The sequence below is a fragment of the Pagrus pagrus genome, assembly GCF_965226575.1.
Source record: "Pagrus pagrus genome assembly, chromosome: 2".
Lineage (NCBI taxonomy): Eukaryota > Metazoa > Chordata > Actinopteri > Spariformes > Sparidae > Pagrus > Pagrus pagrus.
The window spans coordinates 25,459,145-25,476,956 of record NC_140186.1 but is presented as its reverse complement, the minus strand read 5'-3'; the positions used below and the strand labels follow the sequence as shown (position 1 = coordinate 25,476,956).

At 40.8% G+C, this 17,812-nt stretch overlaps 1 protein-coding gene and 1 long non-coding RNA gene across 4 annotated transcripts; one reads left to right on the top strand and one right to left on the bottom strand.

Moving 5' to 3' along the window:
• Positions 1-13: 13 nt before the first annotated feature.
• hap1 (huntingtin associated protein 1) lies at positions 14-16,339 on the bottom strand. 3 transcript variants are annotated; one of them, XM_084379175.1, is made up of 15 exons: positions 15,910-16,339; positions 11,674-11,750; positions 11,317-11,433; positions 11,102-11,196; positions 10,423-10,531; positions 10,188-10,266; positions 9,974-10,104; positions 9,708-9,782; positions 9,109-9,320; positions 5,124-5,342; positions 4,582-4,913; positions 3,614-3,802; positions 3,293-3,395; positions 2,949-3,007; positions 1,635-1,772 (listed from the first exon to the last, which is right to left on the bottom strand). In XM_084379175.1, the coding sequence occupies exons 1-14, from the start codon at positions 16,106-16,108 to the stop codon at positions 2,968-2,970; spliced, it is 1,977 nt and encodes a 658-aa protein (XP_084235301.1). In that variant the 5' UTR covers positions 16,109-16,339; the 3' UTR covers positions 1,635-1,772; positions 2,949-2,967. The 3 variants fall into 3 exon arrangements, with proteins under 3 accessions (XP_084235300.1, XP_084235302.1, XP_084235301.1); XM_084379174.1 differs by lacking the exon at positions 2,949-3,007 and having other exon boundaries at positions 14-1,772; XM_084379176.1 differs by lacking the exons at positions 2,949-3,007; positions 3,293-3,395 and having other exon boundaries at positions 1,581-1,772.
• Positions 6,595-7,797, top strand: LOC311272642. The gene is made up of 3 exons (XR_014624585.1): positions 6,595-6,704; positions 7,068-7,486; positions 7,660-7,797. It is a non-coding gene; the product is annotated as an uncharacterized lncRNA (long non-coding RNA).
• Positions 16,340-17,812: the final 1,473 nt, after the last annotated feature.

Genomic DNA, 17,812 nt, shown 5'->3' with positions numbered 1-17,812 from the left:
CATGTAAATGTGCTAGATGGAAATGCAAAGTTTTATTCACAGGTGGTAAAGTTAATACACACACACTGTATAGAGCTGTGATGCTAACACAGAACAGAGCACACAGTAGTACAGAGAAACAGTGGTTTGGTTGATTTGAATCACAACACAAATTACAACAACCTGTGTTTATGATTTCTTCCCTTTTGAATCCACAGTATCCTATGCCTTTTTGCTACAGTTGATTGTTCACAAAGATTTCAGAGAAACATGCTGTTTAAATAATTATGACCACTCTTCTACACGTCTTTAAATAACCCCCAAAAAGCAGTTTTGATTTCATTTACATCCCAGCAATTTCAAAATTCCTGATGATGTGAAATACAGCAGATGTGCAGAGCAGTAAATATACATATTGCTTGACCGTCATGGATGCAGCATGGCAAACCTGATTTGTTTTTGGTGAAAGGTTTGGCTCAGGGTTAAGTCTGCAAGGTCAGCTAGGAGCTAACAGGTGATGCTGTGCTGTGTGCAGCCATAACAGCATGTGCTATGTGAAAGCAGGTGATGAAGGGTGGAGCGGACAGCTAAAGGATATCTGCATCTTTCAGTTCAGTCGGTGTATAATCTGTCCCAGTTTGGGGCAGATGTCATCACAATGCTTGTTGATCAAGTGTTCATTCAGTATATTTAACAATCTTATTTACAACGTGCTTTTCTACAGTGTAGCAGCTAATAATAAGCAGGAAGACCAGAGTGGGTTTTTAGTGCATTTGAGAGCTCTTCAGTGTGACAGCATCGGTTTGGTTTGTGGTTTCAACTAACAATAGTTTACTGCACGTAGTCTTTTTTCTAACTTTCCCAAATGACAACATTGTTATATACACATACTGTGAGTGATCTTCTACTTTGGAAACTATAAAAACAAAAGACGGATAACGAGGGTTTTCTTTTAACAATGGCAGGGAAATGTGTAAAATGACAATCACGAAACACAGTATAAAAATATTTATAGTTTTTTTTCCATGATGTTTCTTTTTGTGTGTGTGAAAAAAGAAACTAACTCTGCAGGCTACAGTCAAACAGACAGGTGAGCAGGCGATTGTCCTGAGATGAAGATGTCACACACACACACGCGCACGTCCACACACACACACACACACACACACACACACACACACACACACACGACTACTGTACATAATTTCATAGAAAACATCACTGTACACTACGGTCAACTTAAAGTATGGCTCTAGCACATTCTGTGGCTTCTGTTGTTGAGACTTCGGAGTTGTGGTGCCCTGAACTGCACGGTGAGAATCACATGGCTGGATGCAAAGTCACTACGGTGAATGACAGAGGAGCAAAGAGGGGAACAGTCCTCGTTGAACTTTCAGAGCAAGTCCGACTGCTTCTCTCTCTCTGCCCCACTGCGGCCCATCATCCCCCAGGCTGCCACTCTGTGCAACCCCAAACTCTGAAGCTTCGCCACCAAGTTCAGACTGAAAATGTTCCTTCTTTGCTCTTTGTCCGGTGATGAGCCTCCACCTTTGTCTTTTGACGTGGAGCATGAAGGTTTTGCACTCTGGCTGCAGTGCAGGTTGTGGTGGTGGGGATAAGGAGAGGCTGAGATGCCACGCTCTTGCAGCAGCTGCAGGAGTCCCAGTGATGAAGTGGTGGCGGTGGTGTTGGTGGTGGCGCGGCCTCCCGGGCCAAAGTGCTGCTGGTGGGATGGCGATGAAGTACTCACGAGCTCACAGTTCCGACAAGAGGGCAGGCCGAAAGACTGAAGGCTGCCAAGGGAAACAAAAGATAATTAAAAACAAAAATAAAACACAGCAGATAAGACGACTAAGCGGTTTCTTGTTGCACAATCATGCAAGCTCACACACAAATGATGAAAAAATAAAAAACAAGACAATGCAAAAAGTTTGTTAGCCACCAGAATAAAATGTTGGCATGTTATCTTTCTGCAAACCACAAATACGTTCAAATTTGTAGCTGTCATACGTATCGTATTGACATTTATATATAGAGTCACGCTCAGATTACATGTATTTAAGCTAAAACTCATGTCAGGTTGTGGTGGTATTCCATTAGGTGAGAAGGACATCAAGCTATTGACTGCTGACATTTGTAAGTGTGAAACCACTGGATTTATAACGAGATGCCACAACATAAAGTTCATTTAAGTTAAGTTTCGCCATATCTGTGGTTTGCAGAAGCGTATATCGCTAACATTTATCCTGGCGATTGAGTTGGTTGATTCGCTTGCTGTTAGCGTCTGCCTATCGTTGCTGTAAGATGGATAAAGATGCTGTTAGTGTGGAGGCGGTGATGAAACGGCCTCGGGTGATTTGCTGAGATGAAAACCTAGAAAGGTTAACGGACGTTAAACCATTCAGTATAAAATATCAAGCCAACAACATGTGGGAACAAACAAGTTAGAGCAGATGTAACCGCTTTGCAGCAGGAAGTGTTAGTAGGGAACGAATGTTGAGTAATTAAAAGTTACACTATGCAGGATTAATGACTCACATTAAAGTAATCCCTCTTTTATTTGTGTTGTTTATTTATGATTTAGGATGGAACTGCCATGAACAAGAGATTAACGTTTTATTTCTCTGATTACTGCATTAAAGGTTAACACCACTCCCTCTCTGACTCAATCTCTAGCTCTCTCGACCACCGCTGCTCTCTTTAGGCCAGGGAGGAGGGGCTACCTTTTAATGGTTTGTTGTCAAACAGCAACAACAAAATCCTGCATTGTCGCCTTAAACAGAGGCACAGTGCATGAGCATTTCAATTCGGTCACAGGAAATGTTGAACATCTCAGTCTCTGACTTAATACAAAGAAAAGGCAACCTTAGATATGAACCTTAATGTTAGTTAGTTAAACGAAGACCGTGCCTGCGTCATTAATGTTGAAATCAAGAATTCATGCTGTGTTCATAAACCCCAACTCTTACTTTGCCCCGAAGGCTCCTTTTAGAGTTGAAGAAAGAGCCTCGACAAACGTTTCCTGCCACTGTGGGCGTAAAGAGCAGAAGTTAGGTGGGAGAAAGAGAAGAATGAAAAAGGGGTAATCTGGAATATCCACACTAAAAAAAAAAAAAGATTGCGGATTAATGAACAGAGGAGTTCCTTGCTCATCTTTTACGGTAACTCACGTCCACAACAACATAAAATCAAGCTCAACCACAAAAATACACTTAAAATTCTGTGAAAAAAAATCCACAAAGACAACACAACATGCTCAAGAAAACACAAAGGCACTGGTACAATCGCACGTTTACATTATGTATACTCTTACCTAGTGGAGAAGGAAGGGATGAGAAGGGAGGGTTGGAGGACTTGGCAGGTGGTAATGGTATGTGTGGGAGAGGTCTGAGGGAGGTTGGGACCGGATGGAGAGGCTGCGAGGTCATGGAGGGAGAAAAGGCACGTTAAACTACACATGAAGAAAACTACACTGATTCAGAAGCTGGCCACTAAAGTTACACTACACAATTAATGGGACAAAAACAATACAAAGCTGAATAAAGAGGAGGAGAGGAATCAGGAAGCATGGATTTTTAATGACGTGGATAGGAATGACAAAGCCAGTGGGGCTGTGTGTTTACATGTGTCCTACCCATGCCATGTGCCCCGGAGAGGTGCGACAGGTCAGGTTCATCCTCCTCCAGGTCGTTCAGACTGTAGACGTGCTGTATGTCAACCTCCAGCTCTCTGAAGTCTTTAGTCAGGACGCCGGGACGTGGATGCAGGATGCCTCCCAGGTTTGGCTTGGCCAACTGCTGCCACTGGTGCAGAGTCACCGAGCCTGACGATGAGAGAATCAGAGTAAAGCTCAAAGATTGAAGTAAAACAAAAACAAAAAACAGCAGATGTAAAATTTTCAACCAGTAACTGATTCACACAATGCTCATCCAAGCATCCTAAACAATTATAAATACTGCAGGATAGAACACAGGGCTGGTGCAGGGTAAAGTTCAAGACTTTAGGCACTTGAACAAAAGACAACAATCGAGTTAAGAACTTTTGTAAAATATATATAAAACGTTGTTATCCTCTTTTTTTGAAGAAAACTGAATTCAACACTTTTTAAAGACTTTTCAAGACCTGCAGATATCCTGTTATAAATAGTGGATTCCCCCAAAAGACTCGTCTCTTGTTGGTTGCAAAGCTTGGCACAAAAAAATGTAAATACAGCCGTGATAATAATGATTATTTAACTCTTAAGCATAATTTCCCACGACCCACACCGTCATGAAAGACATGAATGTCTCGTGGTGTAAGGTACGGCGAGAAGAAAATCCGGTTTAAAACCTGACTTGTTCGGCTGCTAATGTCAAATGTAATTGCACTTTCTGTGCTAGTTCTACTTTCTTAATGAAGTAATTACACTTGAAAAATGCTTTGAAGTTGTGAGAGCAGGGCAGCTTTGCACCTGTGGTATTTAACTAGTGTCACATTTAATGTCAACAATTATCAGCATCCTTTGTCTTGTTTGGATTTTTACCAACACATTCCTAAACGCTAACGTGACTTCACATAACCTTGAATAAGCTCAAGCTGGTGTCAAGCTGAGGCCTTTCTTACCTTCCAGAGGCTTGACGATCTGCAGGCGGTCTGGCAGGTAGGACCTGGATCCTCCTGAGGAGCCATAGGAGTGCCGTGAGCTGCCGTTGGAGTAGTTGGTGCCTGTGGATGCTGCTGGGCTGGAGACCAGGCTGTCATTTGGTGTCAAGAAGCCACTGGAGCCATTGCCCTCCTCGCTCTTCGCTGCCAAGGCATGGAGTTTACGCTCACGTTCCACTTCAAAGAATGGACGCTCAGATGAGTGGTTCTGCTGGCGGGCTGACAGGCTGCGCAAGGCAGCTTCGAGGTCCTGGCCTCCTGGCGTGCCTGGCTGGCCCAGACGCTTTGGACCACTATGATGAATACAGGTGAATGTGTTTTAACTGCTTAAATCCCGTAGACCTTTTAGTGGGTAACTCATTATGAACTTCTGTTGCAAAAACAGACATTTTAACTTCTAATCAAGCAGCTTTTACCTTCCCAATATGTGTATAAAATGATTATAAATACATCTGGAATTTTCCATTTGTTATAATAGTGAATGAATGCATGCTCTCACACACCTGTTGTCTTCTTTCTGACCATTATTGGAGCTGGGCTTGTCCTCCAGAGTAAGGCTGGCATTATCTGAACCATAGTAGCTTGTTCGGGGGGTGCTGGTACAACTGGAGCGAGTTGACAACGGGCTGGAGCCGGGCAGCCCCGGGGAGTGGCAATGTGACCGCCGCCTCACGGCCTTGTTCACCACCTTCACAGTTTCAAACACACGCCACGGGTGGTTCCTGCCAGGAGAGACGGAAGATTACACCCAATCTACAGTATTCATTTCAGCTGCAGACCTGTTCGAAAAAAGTGCCGATAGAGGACGGATGCTCATTGTTGTCCTATGTAGGAGTGTCATGCACATTTGGAGGCACATGCATCCTAACCCATACAAGGGCTAGATTAAGTCAAGGGATTTGGTGGTTCAAGAAGTTCAATACTCAATTTAATGACCATTATACAATTAACACAAGAGTGTATAACAAAATATACTTGTACTCCCTTTGCTCACAAAAAATACATATGAATTATTAAATAATCTAGTCCTTATTTTCCTTTATTTCAAACAACTTCATTGATTCAAGCTGTGACTGAATAAGGACAACTTGAAGTTCTTTAGATAATTGGAGCTGCCATCATCAGATGTGCATTGGAGAAGTAGTATCCACTATGTGGCACTGTAGAAACTCTTTTGTTAGGACGTAGTCTATGTCCTAATAAAAACACAGAAAAGTTACGCTTGGAAACGAACAGATTCTTTGGTGTTATCTAACAATCAAAAACTCAGCTAATCTGCTTTATCAGGACAGTGTAGATATGGTCTGATCAGATTTGATTGATGGTTGCCTGGCAACATAAACAACAGCATCTTAATTAGTACATGGACATTACTTTGACAGAGCAGAGACCAAAAAACAAATGCAGAAATGTGAAATAACCAGAGAACTGCACTGCATGTCCATGAAGGACCTCATCGATCAGTGGCAAGAAGCTACATCTACAGAATTTGCAGGAAAGTGCAGAATAAAAGAAATAATCTACTTTCATTACAAACATTATGCTTGTGAATTAATAATGTTAAAATGTTTGTCATGTCCAAATCAGCTAACTTTAGCAACATTCACATTAGCTAGCTAGCGTTAGCAACGTTAGCTAGCGTTAGCAACGTCGGCTTACATTTGTTAGCTAGCAATGATAGCTATTGCACAAACCGACAAACCCTCGGGGGAGCAGATGATTTAAACGACTGCAGTGTTGTGATGTGAAAGCGGTGGAAGGAGTGATGGAATGACACATTTAGTGGCTGAATGTTTTCAATAACACATTAACAAAAAAGTGCATCAATGTGGTCAGAAAAGTTTAATTTCTACAATTCCATGGCAACCGAGTAAACTCCATCTGCAGATGAGGGATGTTTCAAAAGTCAAGAACTTCTAGGCTTGAGGTTCAAACACAAACAACAACACCCTGGACTGAGAAACATTTGTTTTCATTCAAACTACATGTTATGCTACAGCCATCTTGTGAGCTACTACCTCAGACAGTACTCTGCAATATCTTGTTCAGTCAGCATGAACCGCAAAACCAGGAGAAGAAACAAGGTAAGAGTTTATCATCTGACTAGATCAATCTGTCACAAATTGGATGTGTTAATATTTAGCATAATTCTTTGGTCAGATTCTGTAAAAGAAACCCAGCTTGAGTTATATTTGCATTACCATACAATAAATACTAAATTAATTTCATGACTGGATAAGGAACCAAGTCTGATTAATTCAATGGCTTTGCACCTCTCATTACAGTTTGTACTCATTACATTGAAAATAATTGTATTTCTTTAAATCTAAATCATAAAACTGTACTGTAAGACAACCAGATGAAAAATAGCTTTTTGTAGGGTTACGGTTTTATGTGTGTAAGTGTGATTTTAGCTAAACAAAACGTTGTATATATCTGTCTTTTAGAGAAAGCATCATAATCAAGCCGGCAAACATCACAAGCCACAATCATGCAGTCAAGTGATACGACTTAGGCGAGCCAACGGGCGGCTGGCCTCCTTTAACAGAGGTCTGAGTAAGCAGGTTGAGCGATACATACAATTGGAGAGATGTTGGGAACAGGAGAGGGATAAACTCATCCATGAAAACAAATGCCTTCAGAGGAAACTCGGGTCGAAATACTACTACGCTAAAAAGGAGATCAGCAGGTTGCAGAGGGAGTTGATGGCAACCAAAAGAGCTCACTGGGAGAAAGAGAATGAAAGGCACCAAGCTGACTCGAAGAATAACCCGCATGAAGTCAATGTGGACGGGGAAGATGGGGCCTTAAAGACGGAAAAAACAACGCCAGCCAAGGGACAGGAGTAGCATGTGGTGATGAAAAGGTAAAAACTGATCACGAGTTCTGGAGATAAACAATGGCTCCTACAAACGAGCCAGACAGAAGATGCACATGACCGGGGACAGTGGAAAATACAATGCGAGGCCCTGGAGGTCAAAAAGGCTCACAGGACTCATGGATTAACATGAATTCTTGTCTGTTGTCTCTTCATTTCAGGAGAAGACGCTGGCAACGAGAACACACCCGGCTCTCCCCTTCATAGTCCTCTTCCTCTTAGTTTTTTTATTTTCACAGTAGCTCAGTGATTAGCACTGCAGCCTCATGGGAAAATAAATCATATTATTTGACCATGAAGTACTGTTGTTTAAATCTGTGTCTCTTTTGTCTCACCCAGTGGAAAACATCTTAACAACCTTCGTGTTAATAATTTTACTTTTGCTATTGCATTTTTTCTCTTTTGACTCAAACAGCCAGTGCCAAACCAGAAAGGTTTGGGATCAACTGGTGTAATCTCTGACAACAGAATGACTTTTATGGGCTTTGATAACAAAAATACAATATTTCCCTCCGACACTGAGTAGAAGTAGATTTAAACATACTCAGTTAAAGTGCAGGGCCCTCAAAATGGTACAGTACTTGAGTAATGAACTTGGTGTTCAGTGATATCCAAATCATGTCAATCATGGTGTCTCAAAGATTACTGTATCACAGACTTCTGGTTGTGCTCTTTGATGTATAAAACATATTGTAGTTTCTGTAAGTGTTTTCTGCTTTGTTTAAACTTTCCACAAACCGGCAACTACCAAGACCGTTTGAGGAAACACAGATACAACGTGATACCAACCGCGTTACACTATTGACTGACTAAACCAACTGTCAGAATTCGTACACAGAAATAAACAAAACAATCATTTTGAACAGGACAAACATTTAAAATGATTCATTCTCATTCATGATATTGTTTTTAGGGAAAAGAGATACTTTTATTCTGCACCTTTGTCCAAGCTCTGTAGATCATTATTTAAAAATTATTTCTCAACATAATAATGTTATCAATATGACCTGTGACTGATCAGGTTTTGAAAATCCGCGAACCATACCATAAAATATCACACTGTGAAGATGTTGTCCTGCTGTATACTGTTATGTCAGACAATTTATATTCCTCCTCAACTTTCTATGTAATTATGTCAAAGAACAACTCAGGTTGAGTCCAGTAGTTGTCCCCTGTAGGCTTAAAAGACTGCTGTAGCTGTAGTTGACTTGGATTTATGCCAGCCACAAAAGATTCCACCAGTGGGAAAAATATTATCATAACCAACAACGGAAACTTCTCAAACCAGTCCTGCAGCATGCTCGGCACAAACCAAACACATATTTTAAGCTTAATGTAACACCACACACTGTTTCCTGTTCCCCATGAATGTTGAGTTCCCTCATGGGAAACATGCACACACTACAAATACATATCTTGAGTATACATGAGACTCTAAATAGATTTGTCTCAGGTAAATACATGCTAAAGATATCTAAAGATAGATAGCCTTAATGCCCCACATTAAGTAAATATCCTGGGTTTTATCTAGCTAGAAATGGAATAGTTAAGATACGTTCAAGCAAAGACTTCCTCATATAAGAGCAGCCACACAAAAGTCACACACTCACTTGTACTCTGAGGGAGCCGGGGTGTCCAGGCCTTTGCGGAAGGTGCCCTCTATCTCGGCGGCCAATGAGTCCATGGGGAGGACAGAGGCCAGCGCGGTGTACCGCTGCACCGTGCTGTTGGGTAAGCTCTTGTTCCGCAAGTTCTTGATGTCCTCTCTGGCCTCGTGGAGCATGTCCTCGCACTCTGAGTACTTGTCCTGCAGGTCCTTGAGCTGATGACAGAGGGAGACATATCTGTCAAACTGTAGTACAATAATGTAGCAGCCACATATGGACATAATGCTGCAAAGGAGGAGGATGCTTCTGCAAAGATGCACATGAACAGGTCTGTGTGGGGACACGGAGGGTGTGAAGGTTCTCTGAGTAACTGATGTGAATGTTAATACAATCAATATGTGAATCAGGGGCAGTGATCTTCTGTTTTTAATATCATTTTATTTCTTAAATGTATGTTTCAAGTTGATAAAAGTGTTCTGCATCTAGTTTGTTTCTGAACATTGTGGCTTGTTACACAAAAAGGTACATTTTAAGTGTCCACATTCTGATTGTAGCCTTTTGGGAAAGAAAACAAACTGAGCTCAAGTTAGAATATGTCTTGCCTCTGATTTAAGTTTTATCTGGCTCTCACGGGAGGCACTCAGGTTTTGGTTCAGCTCCTCATTCTCATGGGTGAGCTACAAGGAAGGAGAAAAGAAAGTTAAAAGAGTTCTACTGTGATGTGACATTCAAAGAGAACACACAAATGTCTGACAGCAACGATAAGCATTCAAAGGAAACCATTACACAACTCATTATAAAGCAAATAATTGTTTTATGTAAGCACCTTGAGGGCACCTTGCCTGGAGAGTTTGTGTGTTTTACTCACCCCTTTGCAGCGGGCCTGCAGGTCAACAATCTGTGCGAGCAGCGAGCTGATCTCCTCCTGTTGTCGGAGAGAATCCTCCACTTTCCTCGCTAGCTCCTCTGACAGGTCGACCACCTGTTTGTTGACGGAGGCTGAAACACACAAGTCCCATAAATACACCTGTAGCTGATGGTCTATCCTTTACTATGAAGTGAAACAAGGCTGTAGCACTTACAGAGTTCTTCCACACACACCATCATCAGCTCCTGTTCTTGCTCTTCGTAATTAGTCGTCTCTGTTGTGAGCTCAGTGGCCTGCAGAAATATTAACCAAATATTATATCATTTCATATCTTTTCCATAACTGAATAAATTGACATGACCATAAAAATGATCCTGAATGTTTTGTTTGTATGTACGAGCCATTTTCCTTTCACATCACTGTGTGTTTGTGTTTCCAGTGTTGCATACCTCTATTCGCAGTTTGCGGTTCTCGTCCTCTAAACCCTTCAGTTTCTTCTGCAGGAAGTCGTAGTGGACGAAGTTGCTGAGAGAACTGCACGATTCGTTCCTTTTTATTCTACAACAACAGAAACATTTGTCTGTATTCATTCATTCATCATTGTGTTTCTCTCACTTAGGCAGATTGAACCGATGGACAGTCATCAACAATACACAACTTGTTTATTTTACCCAGTTATTCTGTAACTAAAGGAGTGCTAATGGATGTGCTGAGACATGGTTAAATAAGCTGCTACAATGAAAAGAAATTAAAAGACAGCAGTAATGAACAGGGATAATCATTAACTGCTGATGGGAAAGAGTTCAGCACAAAGCTTAGCTGGAGAGGATCAGTGGAGATGTTCTGACGTATGTTTACGAACAGTCTCAGGACACTGAGGATCATAGGCAGAGATCTCTTTTATCACTGGAAAGCCATAGCAGGAAGGCTGTTTAAATTATTTAGTGAGACTTTGTCTTACACTGAAGCACAAATGATTGGATTGTATACGTTTTCCAATTAGATGCATTTTTGCATTTTCAAGTAATCAGTAGCATGAATTACAGTATTTTTTATTTATATTGAAGGATATCTATATGGCCTAAGTCACAAACTTGCACTTACTAAATACTATATGTGTGAACTCACGGTGAGTGTGATTCAGCGTTCTCGATCTCCTCAGTGCTTGCGTAGAATTGAAGGAGGTCGTCTCGCATCGAGAGCTCATGACGAAGTTGAGCGATCTAGAAAAATGCAGTGAGTTCGCATCACTTGAGCTCAGCAGACTGTATGAGATCCACATCGATCGTGTATTTCAGTGTGAATGCACAGGTGTGTATCGAGGTGATGACGTTTGTTTATACCTCTTCCTTTGCAATTTCAAGCTGTTCATCCAGTATTTCATTGCGTGTCGTCAGTTCCTGATTCTGCTTCAGTAGGGACTGACCGATCCGTGCTGCTAACTCGAGATCCCGCTCTTTCTGCAAAGTGATACATAAACGCTAAATTTATTTTACGGAACAATGATATGGCAGTTTTTCTAAATTTGGCAGATACACAATCAGTTTCATTTCATCGTTTTTTAAACATCTCTAAGTGACTTTTCTGATGGCACTGGCAGAAATAAGTGTGTTGACAGGGTGACAAACAGCGCTGGTCAGTGAGGCAGATAACTTTAATCCTCTATAATCCCGTTCATCTGCTGTGTGTCTCCCTCTTACCTCCTCCAGCAGGTGGGTGACAGCCTTGATGTCATGATACGTCTTGGTGACCTGGCCCACTCTGTCTGAGCACAGCACTGAGGGAGGAGGGAGAGAGGGATTTAATGAATGGAGGCAGAGCTGCAGAATCTAACAACACAGCCTTGCTGACTGTTTACAATGACATTATTGTGGGATTATGAGCAATAATAACTAGCCGCTGGGGAGAAGTTTTGATTTTGACTGAGCTCTTGCTTCTATTTCTATTTTTCAACCACCTTGTGCACAAGCCAGCATTGCTACAATAGAAAATTATTGTGGAGCTTTTTTTAATATATACGAAAGAGAGTAAAGTTTCTCATCAACTTATATTTTTTATGAACTTTTACTTATTTATTTATGGTACACAATGTAGTTTTGGGGAAGAAGAGAAAGAACTTCACTGACTTGATTTTTGTATGCCTAAAAACATAAATACACAAACTCTCTTTGTTTTCATGACTGAATAAACTGCAAAACAAAAACTATGTAGTGTCCATTTGCTGTTACAGGTGATGCAGTGCATGTACAGTGCATTTTCAAACACTAAATTGATGATCAGATCATGTATTCAGTGCTATAAAGTCTCTTTCCTTCCAGTTTCAGGTTTTCTGTCTGCATTTCTGGATGTACTGCTCTACAAAAAAAGATTAAAGATTATGATTCTTGTTTATAATCTTGGAAACAAATAAAAAAAAAGAGAGGCTGCCACCATAAACATGCCCTTGTCACATAATTCATTCTCAATATTAACCTGTAACCGCAACAACACCTCCACTATGCTTTGTATGAATGAGTGCCTGGAGTCGATCTTGTTTCTGCTCTAAGTTTCCACAGCTACAGACCATAACATCTCCATGCGGTCAGCCAGATACTGATCCTCTTAGCTTGATCCTATTTAGCCTAGATAAGACGCCAATAAAGACCTCGTTCTCCTGGACACCAATATAGCTCGACTGGAGAGACTGCCAGGGCTGACCTGACAATGTGTTTCGCACCAGCAGGACATGTACAGCATGGAAGGGATCACAGAGATTCGCTATTGACCTTAAACTTTGTTTACAACCTGGAGAATGGTTTGTTTGTGTCCACTTCAGAGTCAATAAGGGTAAAGAGGTGTGGGAGGTCAATAAGTCAATTTCTCAGTTTAGATGGTCCTAATGTTGACGTGGTTCTTGATTTAAGCCATTAATGAACTATACGGGGACTTAATACTGTTTGTGATCTGTTAATTACCCAAATTTCATCAGAATTTCAAAGGTAATTATCTTGTCTACCGAGGACTTAGGTTATAAAAATAATCATCAATTACAATACTGTGTTTTAATTTTAAGCCACTTTTGTAACACTATCTCCAAATTAAGTTTCAAGCTTTAGGAGAACTTTATCTGTGATTCCATCTCAGTTGTTCAAAATTTGCCTCGACTGGCAGTCAATTCTGAATGACTCCACGTACCTCCAAACCAAAATCTGTTGTGTAATCTTACTTTGGTATTCAGCTTAGCTGGACTAAAGAGATGGGAAGCTGCCATAGAGCAAAGTAATTAGATCGAGATCCTTGAATTTGGCCTGGAAACACAATGATTGGGCGGCTCTGTCGGTATCTAATCAGCCTAATGGAAAGGACCCAACCTTGGGCAGAACTATTGCAATGTAAAGTATACTGTAGCAGCCCATGAATTATGTAACATTAAATCATGTCTGTAGCACTGCGAGGTGACTGACTGAAACACAGAGGTCAAGTTTCTATCTTCTCTAAGTAGATTAAGGAGTAACACAGAGAAAGAAAAAGAAAGTTTGAAGAGTGAGGTAGTGAAACATTTTTATATAAAATAAATATGAGGAGGGCAGCAAACAGTGACGGGCATCATGTGTCACAAGGACTCCTGTAAGAGTTGTATTTGGGACAATGATGACAAAACTGACCAATTCTGATCATAAAATGAAATGAGACATGTCACATCAAATCTCAAATTCAAAATCTTAATTTTAAAGTCAGCATGGACAAGAGGACCTTTTAAATGGACATTTTAACATCTACAATTCAATTATAACTGTGCAGACTCCATGTGCTGATGAAGATCCTGTCATACACAGTCTTCTACAAACTAAATCAAGCATAAATACATTTGTATATAATTTACTGTATATGTCGCCTTGAGCACTAAAGGGTTAACAGTATAACTGCCCAAATGCACTCTATAAATTAACAGAGGTTAATCAGATAATGGCTCAACTTCCTCAAATCCTTTTGTACCTAAAGTAGATTGGAGCACTGTGCTAAAAGCAAATTCAGCAGCAGGACCGTCAGCGGGTTTCTGACACTGTGTGTGTACACTTACACACATACACAATAATCCTGTTCACTACAAAGTCATTCAGATGTTCATGTGAGTCTACCCCAGGAAGATAAAGTGCAGTACTACTGCTGTTTATTCTGTTCTTTTTTGGTATTTTAAAAGTTCACTAAGCACCTAAACTGCACATTCATTGCAGCCAAAATACCTGATCTATTTCCTCTTGACCCGACTCCCACAGAGCCGAGCAGATCAAGTGAAGAGATGCCGCTATGCCAGCTAGAGGTTTTAGGGTTTGGGGCGAGCTAAATCCAGGCAGCTACCTGAAGCTAGCCTAATACCATACCTATGAATGAACCTTGCTGACTTAGGTATACTTATGACGTCTGTTGTGTTGTGGGGATCAGACAGGCATGGATGAGCTCCAAGAATAAGATTCACATTGATCCCCTATTGTTCTGAAGGTACAGATCTGACAAGATTGGCAGGAGCTAAAATTTGTCTCACAGAGCTTCTTACTGTAAATCTGTCTGGACATTTTCTTCAGAGTAAAGCGAACAGTCTTAACTGTAAACTTATTTCACAATTGTAACAATACTTTCACTATAAAGAATTATGAAGAGTTAAAAATGACAGCAGTGTCAGATGCATCAGGAACGGGTTAAAATTAAAGCCTCAAGATCATGGCAAAATAGACATGTGATCAACTATACACAGCACACACAAATACATACCTAATGAAAATACAACTGAAGCGCATACGCTCTGAAAACATATCCAATTTTGTTTATCCTATTGCATAACAGAGATGCCAGAAATGTGTCCAGAGTGTCCTGTTTCTCCGGAGAGGCGCCCGTGTCGCAGTATTGGTACCGTTTACATGCCGTTTAGACAAAGAATGCCCCACACAGAGGTGGAAAAAAGGAGAATCCCTGCTAGTTTTTTAATCTTAGATATATGATCAAGTTCTTCTTTACATATATTTATTCAGTAAATACTCCAAGGTTAAATTGTGCCACTACAAAACCAGGCAGATGTTCCTTAACAAATGTCTTATTTTTGGCACATACTCACTGAAGTGTATCAAAAATCCAACATTTCATCACAAGAAAAGCAAAGATAGTTGACAACGCTGGACTGAAAGTAGGCCAGTGGCACAGTTAATGTACCTGCAGTCTTTGTTCTGAACCACAGACCACAATGTCGAGGGTTTGGGAACAGTAATAATCATTTAGGAGGAGCGTTCAGGTCATCCCTTCAATCTCAATTAAGCTATTTAATTCTCTCTGTTTACAAATGCATGGTTTTCCACAGAATAAATGTATCAGAGGGGAAAAAAATCAAAAAATGAAAAGAAACTGTACCATTAAGATATTATTCCCTAATTCTATGACTCTGGCCTCCATTTAATAACATCAGTACAGGAGAAAGCACAAATGCCATCAATGACAACTGCTTACATGTACACAGTGCTCAATGGTGCTTCTGCAGCGTGTGAGGGCTGAGTGACCTTCATCACACTATGAGGAAACATTAAAGCTGAATATACTTACAAAACTGTACACATCTTAGGATACTTTCATGATGAACTAAAGGAATCGTATAACACAAACTGGAAAAACAAGCATTTTGTTGAAGGTAGTCATCATTTGCGTGATGTGCCCTCAGTGACATCACTGCACCCTGCGGTACATGCAGTCCGCTATAAAGTATTTAAGCACTTAGATAACCAAGACCTTGACGACGCAATACTCAACAAACCACATTAGATTGCAATGTTTCTCTTGCAGGAAAGAAAGACCACAGCCATGACACTTTATACTTCATGCATTGAATCAAATTTCAATTTCAAGCATGAGCTCCTCAGATCACTGGCCGGTCTCTAGTGCATGTCTCCTAACTATCCTCTGCTTTATCTCACCTTGTGTCACCTCCCGACAAAGGTTGTCCTTGTTGTTGTTATTATTGTTATTATTATTGCTGTTAAGGCATGTCATGTCCTCCACCACTACTTCATCAGCAATGCTGGAGGAGCTCTTCTCTTCTTCCTCCTCCTCAGATGCCGAGCTCCACACCTCCATGGTAACCGAAGAAAAACTGCCCTCCGTCTCTGCGTCCATCAGTTAAATCCCTAGTTTCTTCTGAATCTACTGTGTGTTCCCTGTGCTGTGACACACCAGCTGTGTCTCTGGCTGCATTCTGCTGGTCTGTGTGTGTCGAGGGAAAACAGTATCCAATAGCCTACGTGAGTGGGTGTATCCACCTGTGTTTGTGTGTGCAAGAGAATCTGAGCTGCCTGGTGTTAATATATAATCCCTCAGACTGTAAGAGCCATCTGTCGTCATGCCTGCCTTCGTTCACCTGGCCACGTTGGACTACCGGGTAAGACAAGGGGGGAGGAAGAGGAGGAGGGGTGGTGGAGGAAGACAAATCTAAACTGCGAGCCACAAGAGCAGATATTGATCACAGTGACCTTTGCCAAGCAAAAAAAAATTTGTATCATACAGAAAAAACTGAGAAAATAATTAGGGCTAAAGAGAGCTGATGGGGATAAAAGGATGCTGCATTAAGCCCATCCACCCCTGTGAAGATGAGGGAGATGGTAGGTTCCGCCCATACCAATGGCTGCTTGTTCTGAACACATACGTAACAGCAGACACAGAGAGAGGGCTCTGCGTACCACTGCTGCAGACAGAGCCACACCCACTTCACAGGGGTCTGATGGGAGCAGTAGAGTGATGCATTCTATGATTTTATGACTGAGGGATGATTGAGGATGAACCACAAAAAAAATGTATTTCATTACGTTGATTAAGACTATTCATACATATTTATCCCTATACTAAAATTATGATTCATTTTGTGTAATACATAAAGATTAGGTTGATAATTTTTTGAATAATATAATATTTAAGAGAAATATAAAATTCATATGTTCTGAGGTTTACTTTTTTTTTCTGTGAGCAGCTACTGAATAAGTATTCTGTTTTCCTACGTTATAAGGGTGTCCACAAAGAGTGTTTTTCATCTTGTATCATTTCATTCCAATTTTCATCCAATCAGGACAAAGACATTTTTGATTAATTGTCCAGCAAACTACACCCAGTCATCATATTTACTGTCTTGTTTTCGTCCATCCCATGCCCTTGCACTTGCTAACCTAGACACCGCAGTTTTCTTCCAATCAAATATTCACCTCCTCATTCATTTTTCACACACAAACGGACTCTTTTCAGGTCAAATGCAGCAGCAAGAGACAGTGGAGATGCAGTGCTCGCCATCTGTTATATCACATCTTCCTGCAAGCATCTGTTCATCCCTGCAGAATAAAATCGTTGAGGATGGCACATCTAAATGAAACAAATGGCAATCAAATCACTCTATGCAGAAAGGGTTCAACTGGTTGAAGTCAACAACCCAGTGCAAAAATAACATAACCAAAAATGAAGTGAATGAATGATAAAAAGGTAATAATGAAGTACTTTCTCAAGTACTTTGCCCACAATAACAAGTGGAGACGTGACAGGAGCTTTGCCTGTGAGTCACCTCCCAGTCATTAAATCAAAGCTCCTCAAAGCCCTTGACTGAACCTTCTCTAAACAGCATATCACCTAAAAGATCAATAAGAAGCTTATATTAACTATATTAACCAACTATTATCATTTTTATGAGGGGTAGCTGGTTGTAAAATCTCAACCCACTTCTGCAACTTACTGTGAGGATATATTAACCACCAAGTCTCTGCCAACTGAGAGTTGATTTTGCTGGTCAATATTTATCTAAGGAAACACCAGTATTCATTAGAGATGAGACATGCTCTACCC